General features: G+C 44.8%; 2 protein-coding genes across 2 annotated transcripts in view; one reads left to right on the plus strand and one right to left on the minus strand.

Moving 5' to 3' along the window:
- The window catches only part of LOC111969538 (adenylate cyclase type 2-like), a 47,524-nt gene extending 35,188 nt beyond the window's left edge, over positions 1-12,336 (plus strand). Inside the window, 12 exon segments of the mRNA XM_070445473.1 lie at positions 2,968-3,105; positions 3,346-3,450; positions 3,730-3,914; positions 4,201-4,315; positions 4,410-4,568; positions 9,737-9,755; positions 9,758-9,848; positions 9,850-9,880; positions 9,991-10,088; positions 10,279-10,383; positions 11,595-11,733; positions 11,884-12,336. Of these exon segments, the coding sequence (XP_070301574.1) occupies positions 2,968-3,105; positions 3,346-3,450; positions 3,730-3,914; positions 4,201-4,315; positions 4,410-4,568; positions 9,737-9,755; positions 9,758-9,848; positions 9,850-9,880; positions 9,991-10,088; positions 10,279-10,383; positions 11,595-11,733; positions 11,884-12,030 (1,332 nt within the window). The 3' untranslated portion in view covers positions 12,031-12,336.
- Positions 12,337-13,509: 1,173 nt separating this feature from the next.
- LOC111969537 (bromodomain-containing protein 7-like) lies at positions 13,510-21,229 on the minus strand. The gene is given in 18 exon segments (XM_023995719.2): positions 13,510-13,690; positions 13,950-14,090; positions 14,495-14,635; positions 14,941-15,043; positions 15,729-15,788; positions 15,878-15,980; positions 16,307-16,328; positions 16,331-16,441; positions 16,811-16,918; positions 17,119-17,194; positions 17,350-17,476; positions 18,337-18,509; positions 18,850-18,960; positions 19,145-19,289; positions 19,766-19,823; positions 19,992-20,100; positions 20,476-20,621; positions 21,104-21,229. Coding segments are annotated over 18 exon segments (1,839 nt in total). The 5' UTR covers positions 21,147-21,229; the 3' UTR covers positions 13,510-13,628.
- Positions 21,230-21,492: the final 263 nt, after the last annotated feature.

The raw sequence follows: 21,492 nt of genomic DNA on the forward strand, positions 1-21,492 counted from the left end.
GATTATAGCAGAACATGGCTAAGATGTTCAAATGTTCATAAATGACCAGCATGGTCAAATAATAATAATCACAGTAGTTGTCGAGGTGCAGCAAGTCAGCACCTCAGGAGTAAATGTCAGTTGGCTTTTCATAGCCGATCATTAAGAGTATCTCTACCGCTCCTGCTGTCTCTAGAGAGTTGAAAACAGCAGGTCTGGGACAGGTAGCACGTCCGGTGAACAGGTCAGGGTTCCATAGCCGCAGGCAGAACAGTTGAAACTGGAGCAGCAGCACGGCCAGGTGGACTGGGGACAGCAAGGAGTCATCATGCCAGGTAGTCCTGAGGCATGGTCCTAGGGCTCATGTCCTCCGAGAGAGAGAAAGAGAGAATTAGAGAGAGCATACTTAAATTCACACAGGACACCGGATAAGACAGGAGAAGTACTCCAGATATAACAGACTGACCCTAGCCCCCCGACACATAAACTACTGCAGCATAAATACTGGAGGCTGAGACTGGAGGGGTCAGGAGACACTGTGGCCCCATCCGATGATACCCCCGGACAGGCCAAACAGGCAGGATATAACCCCACCCAGTTTGCCAAAGCACAGCCCCACACCACAGAGGTACCGTAGCGTACGTGTAGGTATGTACGGCAGGACCAAATCGGAAAGATAGGTAGGAGCAAGCCCATGTAATGCTTTGTAGGTTAGCAGTAAAACCTTGAAATCAGCCCTTGCCTTAACAGGAAGCCAGTGTAGGGAGGGCTAGCACTGAGTAAATGATCACATTTTTTGGATGCTTCGCTCCTCCCATCCTCAGCGGTGTTTCCGGAGAAGTTGTCGTCCTGCCAGTGGCTGCCTGCTGTGTCCGAGGCAGTGGTCAAGAGGCCGTTGTGTGCGCCTCCCTCTGGTCACTATCACCACTGCGGTCATCATCATCCTAGCAGTTCTTCAACCTGGTAAGTTAACGCAACAACTCACTCTCTCACTGATTAAACAGACAACAGAATGCCATCACGTGTACAGCAATTACATAAACTTTTAATAGCAACAAGAGCATTAGCTTCTTATTGTAAGAAGAACATCAAGTCATCAACAGACATGCCAATAACACATGCTTCACAGCCTTTTTGTTTTCAGTCAGACCCACTTAGCGGTTGACTGTCAATCAAATCTTGTTCCCTCTAGTGCTTCATCCAGACGAAGTCACCGTGTGATATCATGGTAACCTGATCTGATTCGATCTGACAACTCCAGTGAGCAGCATCCAGGCAGCCTGTTCTACTGCCGGTGAGTGATGCCTACAATATCCCTCACTAACAGGTCTTCTGTAGCTCAGCTGATAGAGCACGGCACGCTTGCAACACACAGTTATGAAATTATACTTTCCATTTCAGTGTTTTTATTGTTGTTTGCAAATATATACTCAGCCATTTCACATAAAAATAATAAATTACAAATAATAAACATCGAAATTAAGAACTGGCACTTTCCATTGATGGTTTTCACCGTCTCCTCACTCTCCCTCTCTTTCTCTCCATCTCTCTCTCTCTATTTCTCTCTCAGTACTCTGTGTTCAGCTGTATCCTGGCTCTCATAGCTTGTGGAGTGTTCCTGAGGGTGAGCTTTGAGCTCAAAGTGGTCTTCCTCACCCTGGCCTCCACAGCCTACTACATCATCATCCTCAGCGCCAAGGCTGGTCTCTTCAGCTGCTATGGACGCATGCTTTACAACCAACTCAATGAAAACAAGTACTATAGCATGTGTTGTGCACCAGGCCTGGGGTAGATTACTTTTCAATTCAGGAAGAAATAAAACATGTATATATAATTAAGTCATTCTGAAAATTGCGCATTTGTTTTCTATGAAGGTTGTTTCAATTCATTAATTGAATTTCAATCCACTTACTGAATTGAATACTGAATTGACCCCAACCCTGTTCTGTACTGTGCATAAAAACCTGGTACTATATCCACCGGGTTTATACTGAGCTTTACTTTAGATTACCTCTAACCCCTGAGCTCTGTGTTCCAGAACTGAGGACTCTGGACCATCCTGAGAGCGTTGGGGCTGGTCAAACACCCTGAGGTGATGAGCTGCATTTACATCACCTTGTTCCTGGTCACCATGCTCATCATCTCACAACAGGTCAGGACATGTTCCTTTCTCTTCTTTGTTGGCCCTCTCTTCACCTACCCCTTTCCTTTTACTACTAAATGACCACATCACTTCTGTCCTGTAGAATGAGTCATGCTTCCGCCAGGACTTCCTTCTGAAGAACCAGAAACCGTACGGAGCAGGATGAGATCGAGACCAGGGAGAACCTGAACCGCCTGCTCCTGGAGAACGTGCTGCCGGCCCATGTGGCTGCGCTGTTTGTCGGGAGAATAAAAAGAACGAGGTGGGATTCCTCACAAACACTTTACTTACTGAGAAGTACAAGGTAGGAGTCCAGGATGGATGACTGGTAGTCGACTGAGTCCAACTCATCCTCGACAGGCAGTGTAGTTATTACATTCACTAGTCAGAGATACACCGAGTGTACAAAACATTAGGAACACCTTCCTACTATCATACCCCATTCAAAGGCACTTAAATATTTTGTCTTGACCATTCACCCTCGGAATGACACATACACAATCCATGTCTCAATTGTCTCAAGGCTTAAAAATCCTTCTTTAACTGGTCTCCTCCCCTTCATCTACACTAATTTAAAGTGGATTTAACAGAAGACATCAATAAGGGATCATAGCTTTCACTTGGTCAGTCTATTTCATGGAAAGAGCAGTTGTTCCTAATGTCTTGTACACTCAGTGTATTATCCTGTCTTTCTGAAAATAGACTGAACATTCAGTGCTGCTGTGTTAGTAAGTCGCACATTGTCTCTTCCATGCATTTCACCCCCCATATACACACTCATCTCTTCCCCTCCTATCCACTCCTCCTCTCCCATGGCTGGATGCCTCGCTCCTCCCACACCTCAGCGGTTGTTTCCGGAGAAGTTGTCGTCCTGCCAGTGGCTGCCTGCTGTGTCCGAGGCAGTGGTCAAGAGGCCGTGTGTGCGCCTCCCTCTGGTCACTATCACCACTGCGGTCATCATCATCCTAGCAGTCTTCAACCTGGTAAGTTAACGCAACAACTCACTATCTCACATCTCACTGATTAAACATAGAACAGAATGCCATCACGTGTACATGCAATTACATAAACTTTTCATAGCAACAAGAGCATTAGCTTCTTATTGTAAGAAGAACATCAAGTCATCAACAGACATGCCAATAACACATGCTTCACAGTCTTTTTGTTTTCAGTCAGACCCACTTAGCGGTTGACTGTCAATCAAATCTAATTGTTCCCTCTAGTGCTTCATCCAGACGAAGTCACCGTGTGATATCAATGGTAACCCTGATCTGATTCGATCTGACAACTCCAGTGAGCAGCATCCAGGCAGCCTGTTCTACCTGCCGGTGAGTGATGCCTACAATATCCCTCACTAACAGGTCTTCTGTAGCTCAGCTGATAGAGCACGGCACGCTTGCAACACACAGTTATGAAATTATACTTTCCATTTCAGTTTTTTTATTGTTGTTTGCAAATATATACTCAGCCATTTCAAATAAATATAATCAATTACAAATAATAAACATTGAAATGAAGAACTGGCACTTTCCATTGATGGTTTTCATGGTCTCCTCACTCCATTATCTCTCTCTCTCTCGGTCTCTCTCTCTCCATCTCTCTCTCAGTACTCTGTGTTCAGCTGTATCCTGGCTCTCATAGCTTGTGGAGTGTTCCTGAGGGTGAGCTTTGAGCTCAAAGTGGTCTTCCTCATCCTGGCCTCCACAGCCTACTACATCATCATCCTCAGCGCCAAGGCTGGTCTCTTCAGCTGCTATGGACGCATGCTTTACAACCAACTCAATGAAAACAAGTACTATAGCATGTGTTGTGCACCAGGCCTGGGGTAGATTACTTTTCAATTCAGGAAGAAATAAAACATGTATATATAATTAAGTCATTTCTGAAAATTGCGCATTTGTTTTCTATGAAGGTTGTTTCAATTCATTAATTGAATTTCAATCCACTTACTGAATTGAATACTGAATTGACCCCAACCCTGTTCTGTACTGTGCATAAAACACCTGGTACTATATCCAGCCGGGTTTATACTGAGCTTTACTTTAGATTACCTCTAACCCCTGAGCTCTGTGTTCCAGAACTGAGGACTCTGGGACCATCCTGAGAGCGTTGGGGCTGGTCAAACACCCTGAGGTGATGAGCTGCATTTACATCACCTTGTTCCTGGTCACCATGCTCATCATCTCACAACAGGTCAGGACATGTTCCTTTCTCTTCTTTGTTGGCCCTCTCTTCACCTACCCCTTTCCTTTTACTACTAAATGACCACATCACTTCTGTCCTGTAGAATGAGTCATGCTTCCGCCAGGACTTCCTTCTGAAGAACAAGAACCGTACGGAGCAGGATGAGATCGAGACCAGGGAGAACCTGAACCGCCTGCTCCTGGAGAACGTGCTGCCGGCCCATGTGGCTGCGCTGTTTGTYGGGGAGAATAAAAAGAACGAGGTGGGATTCCTCACAAACACTTTACTTACTGAGAAGTACAAGGTAGGAGTCCAGGATGGATGACTGGTAGTCGACTGAGTCCAACTCATCCTCCCCTCCTCCTCCTCCTCCTATCTGCACTGGGGTCCCATCTCCACTGGCCTGCACTCACTAAAGCTTAGTGGGAAACACTTAGTAGTGGAATTGATTGGATTTACCCGTAAATGGTTTATTACGATTTCCAGTAGTGTGGTTAGTGGTTAAGGGATGGAAACCCCAGGGTAAGGACGGTCCCACTTCTATGGATCATTGTACCGTATATCAGTGCCTGCCTGACTCCACCTACCAACCCACAGCTCCATGAATCAGCCCCTTCATCGGGAATTGTGATTTGTGATGTCATCTTTGTGTCAGCATGGTAGAGACAGAGCCACTGCAATTCTTACAGCAACATCCTCAACTCCTACTACCCCTACTCACAGTCACTCTCAAATAGTCCACATCAACGTCCTCAACTCCTACTATACCTACTCACACAGTCACTCTCAAATAGTCCACATCAACGTCCTCAACTCCTACTACCCCTACTCACAGTCACTCTCAAATAGTCCACATCAACGTCCTCAACTCCTACTACCCCTCTACTCACAGTCACTCTCAAATAGTCCACATCAACATCCTCAACTCCTGCTGCCCCTACTCACAGTCACTCTCAAATAGTCCACATCAACGTCCTCAACTCCTGCTGCCCCTACTCACAGTCACTCTCAAATAGTCCACATCAACGTCCTCACTCCTACTACCCTACTCACAGTCACTCTCAAATAGTCCACATCAACGTCCTCAACTCCTACTACCCCTACTCCAGCCACTCTCAAATAGTCCACATCAACGTCCTCAACTCCTACTACCCCTACTCTCAGCCACATCTCAAATGTCCCACATCAACGTCCTCAACTCCTACTACCCTACTCACAGTCACTCTCAAATAGTCCACATCAACATCCTCAACTCCTACTACCCTACTCACAGTCACTCTCAAATAGTCCACATCAACATCCTCAACTCCTGCTGCCCTACTCCTCAGTCACTCTCAAATAGTCCCATCAACGTCCTCAACTCCTACTACCCCTACTCTCAGCCACTCTCAAATAGTCTGCATTCAACGTCCTCAATCTCCTACTACCCCTACTCTCAGCCACTCTCCTCAAATAGTCCCATCAACTCCTCAACTCCTGCTGCCCCTACTCACAATCACTCTCAAATAGTCCACATCAACGTCCTTAACTCCTGCTGCCCCTACTCACAGTCACTCTCAAATAGTCCACACAACACATTCTCAACTCCTACTACCCCTACTCACAGTCACTCTCAAATAGTCCACATCAACGTCCTCAACTCCTACTACCCCTACTCACAGTCACTCTCAAATAGTCCACATCAACGTCCTCACTCCTCTACTACCCCTACTCACAGTCACTCTCAAATAGTCCACATCAACATCTCAACTCCTACTACCCCTACTCACAGTCACTCTCAAATAGTCCACATCAACATCCTCAACTCCTCTGCCCCTACTCACAGTCACTCTCAAATAGTCCACATCAACATCTCAACTCCTACTACCCCTACTCACAGTCACTCTCAAATAGTCCACATCAACAGTCCTCAACTCTCCTACTACCCCTACTCACGTCACTCTCAATAGGTCCCACATCAACGTCCTCACTCCTCCTTCCCTCTACTACCAGCCACTCTCAAATAGTCCACATAACATCCTCAACTCCTACTCCCTACTCTCAGCCACTTCTCAATAGTCCACATCAACGCCTCAACTCCTCTACTACCCTACTCACAGTCACTTCTCAAATAGTCCACATCAACATCCTCAACTCCTACTACCCTACTCACAGTCACTCTCAAATAGTCCACATCAACATCCTCAACTCCTGCTGCCCCTCTCTCTCAGTCACTCTCAAATAGTCCACATCAACGTCCTCAACTCCTACTACCCCTACTCTCAGCCACTCTCAAATAGTCCATCAACGTCCTCAACTCCTACTACCCTACTCTCCAGCCACTCTCAAATGTCCCATCAACATCCTCAACCTTCTGTCCCCTACTCACAATCATCTCCAAATAGTCCCAATCAAACTCTTAACTCCTGCTGCCCCTACTCACAGTCACTCTCAAATAGCCCACATTCAACATCCTCAACCCTACTCCCTACTCCAGTCACTCTCAAATAGTCCACATCAACTCCTCAACTCCTACTACCCCTACTCAAGTCACTCTAAATAGTCCAACATCAACGTCCTCAACTTCCTCGTCTGCCCTACTCAGTCACTCTCAAATAGTCCACATCAACGTCCTCAACTCTGCTGCCCCTACTCACAGTCACTCTCAAATAGTCCACATCACAATCCTCAACTCCTACTCACCCCTACTCACAGTCACTCTCAATAGTCCACATCAACGTCCTCAACTCCTCTCCCCTACTCCAGCACTCTCAATAGTCCACATCAACGTCCTCAACTCCTACTCCCTACTCCAGCCACTCTCAAATAGTCCACATCAACTCCCTCACCTGCTTGCCCCTACTCCAGTCACTCTCAAATACGTCATCACATCAACGTCCTCACTCCTGCTCTGCCCCTACTCTCAGCCACTCTCAAATAGTCCACATTCAACTCCTCAACTCCTGCTGCCCTACTCCGTCACTCTAAATGTCCACACATCCACGTCCTCAATCCTGCTGCCCCTACTCCAGTCACTCTCAAATAGTCCACATCAAAACGTCTCACTCCTACTGCCCCTACTACAGCCACTCTCAAATACTCCACATCAACATCCTCAACTCCTGCTGCCCTACTCACAGTCACTCTCAAATAGTCCACATCAACATCCTCAACTCCTGCTGCCCTACTCACAGTCCACTCTCAAATAGTCCACATCACACGTCCTCAACTCCTACTACCTACTTCACGCACTCTCCAATAGTACCCATTCAACATCCTCAACTCCTGCTGCCCTACTCACATCACTCTCAAATAGTCACATCAACGTCCTCAACTCCTGCTGCCCCTACTCACAGTCACTCTCAAATAGTCCACATTCAACGTCCTCACCTCCTGCTCGCCCTCTTTACTTATTTCAAGTCCGGAGCGGTTGCGCTTTGTTTAGGGCGTAGGGCTGTTTGCGGGTGGCTAATCTTAGAAGGTGGCTGCGAGTAGGTATAGTGTCGAAGTCTGAAGGATTGTGGTTGATGTGGATCTACTTCATCAGAGTGGCTTGGAGTCCGGAGGTTAGCACAAACGTAACTGATAGCCTGCGAACGACTATGATTGTCTGATCATATTAGCAGACGTACTGCTTGCTAGTAGCCGCGCTGACAGTACAGAGATGTGAAGCTCGTACTAAGTATATGTCGCACCACCAAGTGCGAAAATTTGAAGAAGATAAAGACTAACGTCCTTGCGCAGTAGGGGGCAAACGCAGGTAGTTTTAGGACTCGTTGAATTGGGTCCTTATCTCCCTGCTGGCCAGAGCCTGTACTCTGCTTCGATAAGCGGGCACGCAGGAGTCTTTGAGGACCGTTGATCTAAGTGTGTAAAGTTTCCTACGGAGTGTTTGACTGCAAGCAGGATTCGGGCACGTCCAAGGACGCTTTGAGTGCATGTTGATTGTGCCTCCGACTATTTGAGAGTGAAACTGTAGCTGGTGGTCATACGTTAAGGAGTTTTGAAGGAGTTTGATGTAGGTACATTAATTTTGAAGTAGTGACTGTGAGCGTGGCGCAGCAGGATCGTTGAGGATGTTGATCGTGGACTATTCTATAGAGATGATGACGTGATAGGGGAAGCACGGAGTTTCACGAGTTCACTTAGACGGATGGTTGATGTCACGGAGAGACGTCTGACTAAATTAGTTGCGAGCATGACGAACTGACTGAGTAGGGGTAGCATCAGTCGCTCTTGCAGCAGAACCGTTAAACGAACAAGTCGGATCTGATTTTTGAAACTTGAACAGCTGCTCTGAGAGTAGGTGGACCGCAGGATCCTGAGGACGTCTTGATTTGTGGACCTACTCTATTGAGAGTCGACCTGAGTCATCCGATGAGAGCATTAGGTCTCAATCATGGAATACGGAGACTGTAATCATGTACTGAGAGGAACTAACTTACTGGAAGTACGATGGCAGAGGTGCATTGGATCAGAAGAGAGCTCGGTAGTGAATTTTATGAGTGAAGAAGATTTGGAGCGAATTATTTATTGAGAAATCAGTGAATGGAAGAGTAGCTCGGGGCATGAAGTGTAATGTTGAGGTGTGATCGTTAGCACTCGCTTCATTAGAGAATATTGACTAAGACGTTGAAGTGAAATTTGAGGAGGCGGCTGTATCTTTTAGGACCGTCTGCCAGCGTGATAGGTCCAATGGCATCAATGCCCCGAGTCCACTCTATGATGTCTCCCTCACTCCGACTCTCCACAGCCCAGTCACAGGGTTATGTGTTACCTCTAAATCACCATGGACACTCTGACACACTCTTGACTAAGGTCTTAAGACATGTTTTCTGAAGCACAAACACAACAGAACAGCTATTTGTGTTTGACATGTAGGTTACAGCCTGAGAAGTATGTACTGAAGCTGCTTCTGCTGTTAAAGATGGTGCTCATCAGCTTAGCTTGAACACTGCATATACCTGACAATAGTAATCCAATGGATGCACATTGTCAAAAGTGTCAAATCAATAAACAACACAACAAAAAGCATGAGGGGAAAAAATGAGTATTAATATGCTTTGGAGTTTTCCTCAGAGATTTGACATCTAGGAGAGAGCATGGGACTTCGATGGTCTCCCTCTCTCCCAGAGAATGGGTTTTAGAGGCCCTGTTTAACATTGGCTCCTCTTGTACAGCTAATCACTGGGCATTTCCTTGCCAGATGTCAACACAGTGAAAACAGTTAGAACGTCTGGCACTGGAGGAACTGTTGTGGTGTCTGTCCTCTCTCAGCATTCTGAATTGGCTTTCTCTCAAAGATGTGGCTCTGTGCTCTAATGTCTCCTAATATTTATTGTGTGAACTGAAACTTCCCTATATCCTGTTGTGAAGTGTATGTCTATGTTCTTCTGCTTAGTGTTACTACATGGCATTGCCTCTTAAGTTGTACCCCTCCTTCCTCCTCAGGATCTGTACTACAAGTCATATACTGTGTGTGTGTGATGTTCGCCTCGGTACCGGACTTCAAAGAGTTCTACACGGAGTGTGACATCAACAAGGAAGGTCTGGAGTGTCTGAGGCCTCAATGAGATCATAGCAGATTTTGATGAGGTCAGAGAACCGCTGGCAGCCATCATTAACTCAAATTACACGTGTCCCTGTAATATAAAATAAGTCACAGTTAACCCTGGCTCACACTCCACTTGTTTACCCACACACAGCTGCTGTCCAAGCCCAAGTTCAGTGGAGTTGAGAAGATCAAGACCATCGGAAGCACTTATATGGCGGCCGCTGGGCTGAGTGGCACCCAGGACAGGAGAATACCAGGTAGCTACTAACTATTTGACCCAGGTCACATGGAAGGGGGGGGTTAACAGACATGCAACTGTGCATACCTTTGATTTTCTATACTACAGAACTTTACCATCAAACTGGTTAACAAGCAGTATAGATAAAGTTGTGTATGTCAGTAGTAGTGCCTGTGTGTGGAATTTATGATGAACTGTGTTTCAGGATCGAGATAGGCAGCAGGCACAGATAGGGAACATGGTAGAGTTTGCCATTGCCCTCATTGGCAAGCTGGACGGCATCAACAGACACTCCTTCACAGTTTTAGGCTACTGTGGGTGAGTAAAGCTTGGGCACTGGCCTGGGCATATATGAACTATATTCATTAACTAGTACCATAATACATAACCTCCCATACGTCTGCAATGTGTCTGGTTCTATCCATCTTTATTAGGGTTTCATTGGTTGTTATTCTAGTGCTAAGAGTTTTTCCTGAACACCTGCACCTAACCTGGTCAGGAGAAATTGTGAGCTCTAGTTATAGAACAAAACACTCCTGGCCCTGCGATACTCTGTCTATCTAACCACGTAGGAGGACATTCTTTCCAACTGTCCACAATAGCTAACATTGGCTTTCCATAATACCGCTGGTCTCCCTGTGTACTGTTGTGACATAGTTCTCAGACAGCTTATTCTGAGCAGATCCCCCAGGCTTTAGGAAAACATTTATAATACTCGAGAGATAAAAGCACACATTAGGGTTTTAATACATAAACACAAAAAGCTGGCATGAAATACAATTTTTTTTAAATCAAAGGACTGGTGCGTCAAAGGATTTTTTCACATCTGTGTCCCAAGAAAAATCTAAATAACAAATGATGTTCACATAATTCTCCCTGGAAGAMWTTTTTTTATTAAAAGGCCGAGATTCTAACATGAACAAATGGTCTGGTTGAACAACTGGCGGCAGTGGCAGGTAGCATAGCGGTTAAGAGCGTTGGGCCAGAAACCAAAAGGTGGCTGGTTCGACTTCCCTAGCTGACTAAGGGAAACATCTGTCGATGTGCCGTTGAGGTACCCCAATTGCTCCTATAAGTCGCTCTGGATAAAAGCTTCTGCTAAATGACTAAAATGGAAATGTAAAATGGTTTTGACTCCCTGTAGTTGACTCAGCCACACAAGCTGATGGTACTTGTTAGACCCTGTTAGTGAATATATTTATATCCAATTATTTTCTGTGTCATCAGTTAGAGTGCTGGGCCAGTAACCAAAAGTTTGTTGGATCGAATCCCTGAGCTGACAAGGTAGAAATCTGCCCCTGAGCAAGGCAGTTAGCCCACTGTTCCCCGGGCGCCCAAGACGTGGATGTCGATTACGGCAGCCCCCCCGCACCTCTCTGATTGAGGGGTTGGGTTAAATGCAGAAGACCCATTTCAGTTGAAGGCATTCAGTTGTACAACTGACTAGGTATCCCCCTTTCCCTACAGTATTTGACTGGTTTATTCCCAGCAGGTATCTTGTTATGTGTCACTGTCTGCCTGCTTTTCACAGGCATTAACCATGGGCCTGTYATTGCTGGGGTGATTGGAGCCAGAAAACCTCAGTATGACATCTGGGGCAACACTGTCAACGTGGCCAGTAGGATGGAGAGCACTGGAGAGCTGGGCAAGATTCAGGTTCAGTACAACCTAGTCTTGTCAGTCATACAGTATTGTCATTGCTAGTCTGGCTGGAGAGATGAACTATAACCACACAAAAACCATGGCTGCATGCATTCAGCATAGTAATGTGTCTTGTTCCTTGCTTCGTGTCTGTTTCTGCTCCAGGTCACAGAGGAGACGTCGGACGTGCTCCAGAAGCTGGGCTACTCCTGCGAATGCCGAGGCCTCATCAATGTCAAGGGAAAAGGCGAGCTGACAACCTTCTTTGTGTGTACGGACATGAGCAAGCAGCAGGGAATGGGCCTGAGCTGAGCACACTACTGTGTGTGTGTGGACTCTGGGCCTGGTTGCTTATACGTGTGCTGGGTCGGTCGCAGGACAGTCTAGCATTCAGCACAGACTAATTACACGAACGCACATAAGTTAACATTCTTAGAGTAAACCTACCGGAGCACACAAATATAATCCATCTCAGTGCTTCAGTCAGCGATGATCCTGACCAGAACAAGACTTGAAGACATTACCTTGTGGTCCTAGAGATTATATTTCGGATTGTTCATGTTTCCAGGAATCCCTTTTGGAGATTCTTTATAGGAAATAAATTCTTACTGCAGCTGACTTGTTTTGGAGATCCAGTTCCAACGTGTGCATTCAATTGACATGGAGGTTACGTCAAGCACTGGTCGTCGTCATACTGGATTCTATCACCTGATATTCCTGGAATCACGATGCACAAAAAAAGATATTCAGTCCGCTCTTAAAACTGAGCTGTTTATCAAGCAAATGGTGACCAAAACAATGGAGTGAGTTCTGCTGCATGTGGACTGACAGAAGTGTACTGTTCATACTCTGTCATGGTTTTCTAGACCTTAAAAAGGTAGACTAAGCGAAATTGCGTTGTAACGAGCTGCACCGCAGATATTGCGATGCAAGACTTTGCTCACGGGTTCCCTTCATGCTGTGACAGCAGCGAAGTTTTAACTTGCACTCCAACGCTCTGTGGAATGGACAGTTTATATGGTATGAAGTGTACTGTTTTCAAATAAGCTGATGAAGAATAAGTGCTATATGCACTACAATCAATTTGAGTAAAACAAAACATTCTGGTGACTGTATGAAAAGTTTAGTTTGACTGAAACAAAACAGAATTGTCTTGAGAGCCTAACTCAGTGCTGTGCAGTATACTTCAGCCATAGTTGTAAATKTATAGATTGCATTGACTAGCCAACATTAACCTGCAGACAGGCAGCGTATGCTTTTTGGGAATCGTTGGTCAAACTAACATTGTATTTGGTGTTCTTTGTGTACCTAAACCTACTGTCTGTTAATGTTGTGATAAGGCAATTTTTAAAAGACCACCTGAAATCTCAGCCTGTTTGGTGGGATGGAGTTTTGGCCAGGCAGTAAATTAGCTAAGACCAATAAGAAAGAGTTCCAAACCGCTAGGCCAATAACAGCTTGTTTTCAGCTCTCCCCAATCAGACCATGGACAGTCCTAGCAAAGAGCAAATTTAGCTTAGAAGCTGTTTGTTTCATTGAAAACAGAAACACACTTGTTACCCATAAATGATTTAAAATGTCTGCATTGGACCTTTAAGATACATTCTTCTCTGTGCCTCAAAACTGACTTGTCCTGTGGCTTTACTCGACATCTGACTGCCAAACGAATGTGTCCATGTCTGTCATGTTGCTTTCTGAGGAATAAATGTGAGTTTGCATTTTGTACAGTTGCRATAAATTGTTAGGCTGAATCCCAACTTGATATACAAAGACAAGGAATAACAGATTGGATAAGGTAGATGACAAATGGCTTAATATAAAAGGTTTATTAAAATAAATGTAAACAAATAACCTTTTTGTACACTACAACAGAGATTGGATGTTATCAGGAGGATGGTTGTGAAATTCCGTTATACTGCGATGACTGGAATCTGCTGAACTTCAGGCACGGTATCCATCGGCTCAGCATCCACTGGAATCAAGATGAGACATAAGGGAATAGCTTTGACATTTCAATTCATATGTAGCCATAACATTTATTGTTTATACACACCAACACCATTCAATACAACTTTACCACCTCAGGGGCAATTAAAAAAAGTCAGTTTTGCACGTAGGCCTACTACTTCACTGAACACATTCCCAAAATCAACCAGTATATGGTTAGAATGTTTACTACTCCTGAACTAAATGATAACCAGGGAAACAGATGCCGGGTGGTTTAAGCCTACCTGTGGTGAGGTCTATGAGTGGTTCATCTGCCTCTAGGGGTATAGCGATGCCCATGGCCCTCCTGATCCCATACACACTGCTCACATCTCCTGGAGCCACCTGACTGGTCAGTTGGGCCAGGTTACCAGTCACATTYTCAGCTACAGGGAGACAAATGGTGAAATTATGATAGAGCCCAACTTCAAGCCAAAGGTAGAGTCCAAATACAGATCACTGGTAGTGGTGTAGCTGGTGTAGCTGAGAAATGGATGGCCCAGGCATTTCTTCCATTGGAATTAAGATAGTCAAAAGAAAATAGCTTGACAGAAATCCATGTTTAGTCATAACTGTTTCTGGTTGCACTATTTTTACAGGGTTCAAACCAAAGCTTGAATCCAAACAAAGACTTGTGGGGGAAAGGGGATATCTAGTCAGCTGCACAACAATGACTTCAACTGAGATGTCTTCTGCATTTAACCCAACCCATTTGAATCAGAGCCGCCCCCCCCCCCCAATAAAATAGACAGTGGAATTCCATTCTCCTTTAAAATAAATTAAGTGTTACCCAGCTGCAGCTCCTTGGTGGTTGGGGCTAGCAGGCAGATGTTAAGGGGCTGCTTGACACTCAAGCGTTCCCTCTGCGCTTCCTGCAGCTCGCGGAGGAGCTTTGTAGTCTCATCCAACTTCTGCTGGAAATGTTGGGCCTCTGATGCACAAAGACATACACACTCTTGTTACTCAAATATCATAAAGTAAGCTTGCATTGACCTGTGCAGGGTCATCTACAATGCGTTCTATTTCTTGAATCCTCCATCTTATCTTCATAGACCTCATTCAACTGGGACTGCACATGCCATACAACAGCCCAGGGAGGCTGCAGGAGTCAAACACCTCAATAATTACCTTGAGGAAGGGTTTAAGCCTAGGAGATTTAAAATGTAACTCTTTGGCTCTCAGTAGCTTTAGAGAATTAACTTGCATGCTGTTGGGGTTTGCCCCGCTGATCTTTACCCTCAGAGAGGAGGTCCGGTGGATTCAGGAAGTTCAAGCCGATCACAGAGCCCAGGGAGGCTAGCCTGCTTACAGCCTGCTTGCTGGCTTCGGGTTCAACCACCTGAGGGAAAAACAGAAGGGTTAGGTTAGTAAAAGCATTTTTGTTTGGATTCCAAGTCACCCAGTGCTGCAGTCAGTGAATCTTTGAAATTGCATTGCTGAAAGGAAAGGCATCAGCCAGGCCAGCTCTTTTCTAGTAGCTCCAGTCAATATCTCTGTCAGTCCCTTTCCAATAAAAATCAAATGAAATAAAGAGCCACAGCAACATCCAACCAGGGAATGAGGATAAACTAGACACTGGCCAAGCACAGCAAACAGCCAGGTATAGAGCTGCTGTGTGCTTAAGAGAGGCCTGATGCTTTTCTTTCCTCCAGCCTCTACACTGCTGTGACTGAGGAGCCATTCAGCCGCCCAACGAAGGGGGGCGCAGAAAGAAAACACAGACATTTCCACATCCCAGAGAGTGTGTGAACAGACCTGGTCTCAGGGACTGGTGGAGAAAGGCAGTGTTTTGAAGGGGAAATGTTCTTTCTGTGTGTTGGATCATAGCAGCTAGCTAACGAGCCTGCCATGTTGACACAGCTGGAACAACAGCTACGGCATGTGCAGAAGCTGTTAATATTATCCAACACTGTTGGTGGGGCGGGTTAGCTGGGGTTCACTTCAGCTGGGTGTAGTTGACCTAGGGTGTGGTGTCTGTCCTTTATCTGCTGAGGTTGTCCACGTTTAGTGTATCTGAGACTTACCTCCATGTCCTTGTCTCCAGTCTCAGAGGTTTCTGTTGGCCCTTGCTCATCTGGACAGGTCTGGTGGGTAAGAACACATCAAGTTAGTATTGTCCAAAGAAATGTTAAAATAACTGTAGCCGTATAATTCCCATGCTTAATGGTTCTACCTCTCTCAGGGTTTTGGAGTGCTCCCCGTTAATCAACGCGTCCAGGAGGTTGTCTGCCAGTTTGTACATGTGATCCTSCGATTTGGACAGGAACTCCGAGAGGCTGCAGACACAAAAACAGACACATTACATCAGTGTGTGTATGGTAGTCACATTTGGTCTCCTCTCAGAAGCAGTAGGGTCGTATCAGGTTTACCATGTGGTTTTAGCCTCCACCACAGTGAATCTCATCCACACCAACAGAACCATAGAATGCCTACTCATACAAACCCAATGAAATACAGGGGCATCTGGACTGTTATGAGCATGCTGGAATGCTCAAAGCTTTGTTTGGAATGATTTACTGTAAAGTAGGCCCTTGTAAATGTCAGATCTGGACCATAATATTACACCGTAATGTAGGGGGAGGATGAGGAGCAACATGCATACCTCTCAGATCCCTGGAGGCTGCCTCCTCTCCATAGAAGGAGTAGATCAGGTCAGTGTCCTCTTTCCCGATGTTGGCGAAGCTCGAGTCGTAGGCGGGTGCGTAGGAGGTGTACGGACCATAGTTCATGTACGATACTGCGAGAGCGGAGGTTGGGTTACATACAGCTCGTAAACACTGATGGAGATACAGGACCACAGGCTGAGAGCAGCCTCTCAGAGATACATTTATTGACTATGAAAAACAGATTTTTATAGAATCACAATCTGACATGGCTACATGACCTTATGGAAAAATAATTTTGGCCATGAATGGATTTATAAATGGATACATTGAGACTGGTAGTTATGTTGGTTGAACATTGGATTTATACATGCGCTTCTATAACAGCTCTGGGTTCAGTCACTCAGATGAGAAGAGGTTATTCAGCCACTCTTGGAGATGATGGAAGTCGATAAAATGCTTTTTTATTATTAAACCTTGTCACTAAGGCCCCTTCAGCTAACCTGGTGTGACCATGTTCCTCTTGTCCTCCTTGAAGCCCTGCAGGGTGTTGAGGCCACTCTGCAGCCGGTTGGACATCATGCCCAGCTTCACAGGGCAGTAGCCCACATCTGTAGAGATAAGAGTTAATTGAGAAAGAGGCTCATTTACAATTAAAAGCTGATGATTTTATTACACTCGTTAGGTTCATCAGAAAGATAGAGTTGATGACAGTTGGAATCAATCATGGATTCCGGTTTTCCCCATGTTGCACAAATAGAAATGGATATAGCGCAACTAGCTAATTGCGGCCGTGACTGACTGGACCCACCTCCAGCAACAAGATCAACTGGGTTCAGGATTGCCAGTGTGGTGGAACCATCAGACTTTCTCCTCTCAAAGTCCAGCTACATAACCAAATAAAACAATAGTTMTATTATTACATTAGGGAACATAAATATGTTCACTAAATTAGACCATACATTTCCTTTATTGTAGATGGGGTAAGAGAGCTTGGTTGGCCTAAACAGTTTAAGCCAATTCCATAGCCCATGGCTCTCACCTCACTCTCCAGCCCTCTGTTGGACAGTTTGCCTCCTGAATCGTCAATGAGCTTGCGGATCTCCTCAAGCTCCTTCTCTGCCTGACTGACGACCTTGGACACTTTGTCTTTGGAGTCGTTGTCTTTCCTGGAAGTATTGGAGAACACAGAGTATAGAGGAGTAGGAGACTGAACTTAACTGATTCCTAGGGTTTCATTGCTCAATACCAAAAAAGGATCAGCAGAAAATAGGAATTTATTTTGCTGGCAGCCATTAGTGATTACAATACATTTTGAAACAGTCATAACATCTAAATCTAATAGAGAATACATTTCATGCTATAGCTACAGTACATGTTCCCAATGAATATGCTGCCAGTATACTTTCAATCAAATCTTATAAGTCCTCATGCAAAAGCATTTCAAATAAAAATGTATTTGTCACACGCTCCAAATACAACAGGTGTAGACCTTAGTGAAATGCTTACTTACAAGCCCTTAACCAACAATGCAGTTAAGAAAATACCTTAAAGAACAGAATTTTCTACCCATTACACCTCAGTGGGGTTTACAAGGACAACAACTCCTAGGTTTCAGAGAGTGATTGGTGTGAAAGGTGCTGCATAGTGCTGACTGAACACAAGACCTGACACGCTCAAAGGCATTCCTTTCATTATCTCTCATCCTCCAGCCAGTCTGTGGAAAGAACTGATCCACCAAACACTTGGGAGAACAAGCCCACAGCACTTGGACACTATCCATGACTTAACATTAGTGTGTAATACTGCTTGCTTGCTTCCTGGTTGGAATCTGTGTTTGGTAAATAGCCGAGAACAGCTTCTCACAGTCTAAGCTATGAACAAGCACCGTAACCCCTATCTGAAGTCTATATATTAGTTTATGTAAATTGTGTCTGAGACCAATATCCATATATGATGACTCTCCAAGCAATTAATAACTAAAAGCATATTGTCAGTGTTCATGTGCAGGGTAAAGTTATCACGGTACCTGGGAGTGTTTGGTACAGACTGGGCAGTCTCGCTAGGATCTGTGGGGCTGGGGCCATCTTTACACTGGTCCATGCTTGAGTTTCCCACCTCTCCAGTCTTACTTAACTGGTTGGCTGGGTTCTCTAGGTCAGCCATGAACTCAATACTCTGCCTCAGGCTCTCAAGCCTCTCCTGTGGGACAGCGGGAGAGACAAGAGTTGACTCAGTGTTTCACCGCAATTTACGCCACAATCTGTCGTGTTCCAATCTCAGGGTCTTGTGATTAGTGTTCTGGGGCCCCAATTATCAACAACAAAAAAACATTGTGGTGAAAATTCATATCTAAACATTCAGGGGTATGAATATGGTGCCCTCTGCTGTTCGTATGTGGCAACTAGTGATTGTCACCCAGGCACACATATGGCCAGTTTCCTATACACAGATTAAGCCTAACCCAGGACCAAAACCCATTCTCAAGGGAAGATCCCATGTGTATGTGTCAAATTTACTTCTGTAGAGGCACTCCGCTTACCGGGCGGAGGATCTTCATGCCAGAGTGGAGCAGCTTCCTGGCAGCTTTGTGGTAAATGGTCTCTGGCTTGTTGTAGATCATAGCATTCTCACACATGATCCTGAAGTCCTCCTGTATCAATGGAGACACACGGCAGTCAGTCACTGGACTCTGTATATGTTTAACATTGGTTTTCTATTTAATCAACACTTCAGGCTTGATTGTCAATCAATCCACTGCTTTAGAATGACAGACGACTAAATAAAGCTATTCTGAAAGTTATTTGTCAAGAAGGTAGTGCAGCTGACAGGTGTACCTTGAGCTCCTCTAGTGACTGGTAAAACTCATTCTTGACTTTCTCCTTCATTGCGCTGAAGTCCATGGGCCGCTTGATGATCGTGGAGTAGCCAGGAGCGATGAGGTCAGTCACAGGGAACGAGAAAAACGCACTTGGGTCTTTCCTACAAGAGAAAGTCAGTTGTTGCTTTGTTAGGCCTCAATGCAACAACTATTTTACCAGGTAAGTTGACTGAGAACACATTCTCATTTACAGCAACGACCTAGGGAATAGTTACAGGGGAGAGGGGGGGGATGAATGATCCAATTGGAAGCTAGGGATGATTAGGTGGCCAGATTGAGAATTTAGCTAGGACACCAGGTTTTTATTTTACTAGGCAAGTCATTAAGAACAAATTCTTATTTACAATGACGGTCAAACCCTAACGACGCTGRGCCAAACGTGAGCCGCCCAACGGGACTCCCAATCACGGCTGGTTGTGATACAGCCTGGMATCGAACCAGGGCCTGTAGTGAAGATACTCTTACGATAATTGCCATGGGATCTTTAGTGACCATAGAGAGTCATCGGGTTATGTTTAGACCAGAGGAAACAGACTGCTAATCAATTCAACGACAATTTCTTAGTAACAAGCTTCACCTTTGGAGCTGTCTGATGAGTTGACTCAAGGCTTCCTGCAGTGGGGTCAGTTCTTTCTCTGAGAATGAGAAAAAAAGCACACGAGAGAGTGAGGGAGTGAGGTGGGTAAAGAAAGAGATTAAGAAAGATAAATGGTTAAAATGACTTCATATATCAATAGAAATTAATGGCCAAGAAAGGATTATGGAAAAGTGGCAGCCATTGTAGAAACTGGCAAGTAAGTTACCTTCCACTTTATTCAAGGAGGATGCCAGATCTGAATGGATAGGGGTCCTGCTCGCCTCCCTATCATCCCAGTCTGTATCAGCGTCCTGTCCCTTCTTCTTCTTTGTCATCTAAATGCACCATATAAACATGTTTGTTGACACGAAATTATCATTTTTGATAGATCACCTAAGAGTCTATTGGCCAAATAAACCCCTTTTTGAATTCCGAAAATCAAAAGCCACTTCAACATTTAAGTATTGGGCTCTTGGGCAAATCCATGTGGTCAGAGCTGAATTCCCCAACAGGATGGTCTCTGCTCCACTCAGTTGGTGGAGTTCATCAGACACTTAAACATAGGTGGAGTTTAGTCAGCTAGCACCACCCATGGCATGCCATGGAATGAAATGGCAGCTAGTCTCCCCTAGACATTCCCCTCAAAAACAGTACACAAAAGGTAAACATGGGCTGTAATGAAAATATGGATTCCCAAACTCGATCCTTTCCTTATCCCCTTTCTTCTTCTTTTTCTTGTCCTTGTGTTTCTCTAAATCTGGATGTTCATCAAATGTGTTTTCAAAGCTCGAGCTTCCAGTCGTCACCTCATTTCCAGCAACCTTGAGAACCAATTTAAGTGGTCTCTCCCCGTACTCTGTAGATGGGACACATTGGGTTAGCTTTAAGTATATTCCCAAATATTTGATCGTAACCAACTCAAGTTGCTGCTGACAGTTCGCTAGCCAGCTCGCTCAACTGTGAGGTATCCAACTAGTTAGCTAACTTAACTTGCTATGTTGCAAACAACAACGTTAGCTAACGTTACCTCCCTACCTGGCTAAAATATGTAAATTAGTATAACTTAGCAGCTAGCTAGCCATTTCAAAGTTCAATCTTTGGTTCAATGCATTTGGATAAATGATAAGGCGGACAGCAATAATCGAATTAGATAGCTATATTTTAACATCTGTCAATTAGCTAACATTAATGAGTTCGGTACATATCATATGACTTAGCTAGCTAACTTGCAGTGAATTCAAATGGGTGATTATGCGTTAGCTAAACGAAGCGCAAGCCTTTTAATTGTCCAATCAATTCAACCAATAACAGCGCATTGGCGACCTAAATGTGTCTTACCTTCATATTTTTCAGACTTGTGCTTTTTATGCTTCTTGCCCATTATTTRTATGGTTAGAATCTTTACGCTAGCTAACAACAATGTTATTCTTTGTTTTCTCTCCTGGAAGGGATAGCAATCGATTGCAGAGTGCTTGTTTGGTGCAGCGCCGCATGTCGGCTGGAGGTAAAATCACATTATTTTATAACCATGTGCAATGTTTATTTGTAGATAAGCCAAACAAACAGTGTCCGTGTTGTATGTTTTTACTGTATTTTTTATTTTATTTATTTTATTGTGTTAGAAATAGTCCCAGGCTGTATCACATCCTGTCGTGATTGGATGTTCCAAAGGGCAGCGCACAATTGGCCTAGCGTCATCTGGGTTTGGCCGGGTAGGCCGTCATTGT

The sequence above is a fragment of the Salvelinus sp. IW2-2015 genome, linkage group LG10 (assembly GCF_002910315.2).
Source record: "Salvelinus sp. IW2-2015 linkage group LG10, ASM291031v2, whole genome shotgun sequence".
NCBI lineage: Eukaryota > Metazoa > Chordata > Actinopteri > Salmoniformes > Salmonidae > Salvelinus > Salvelinus sp. IW2-2015.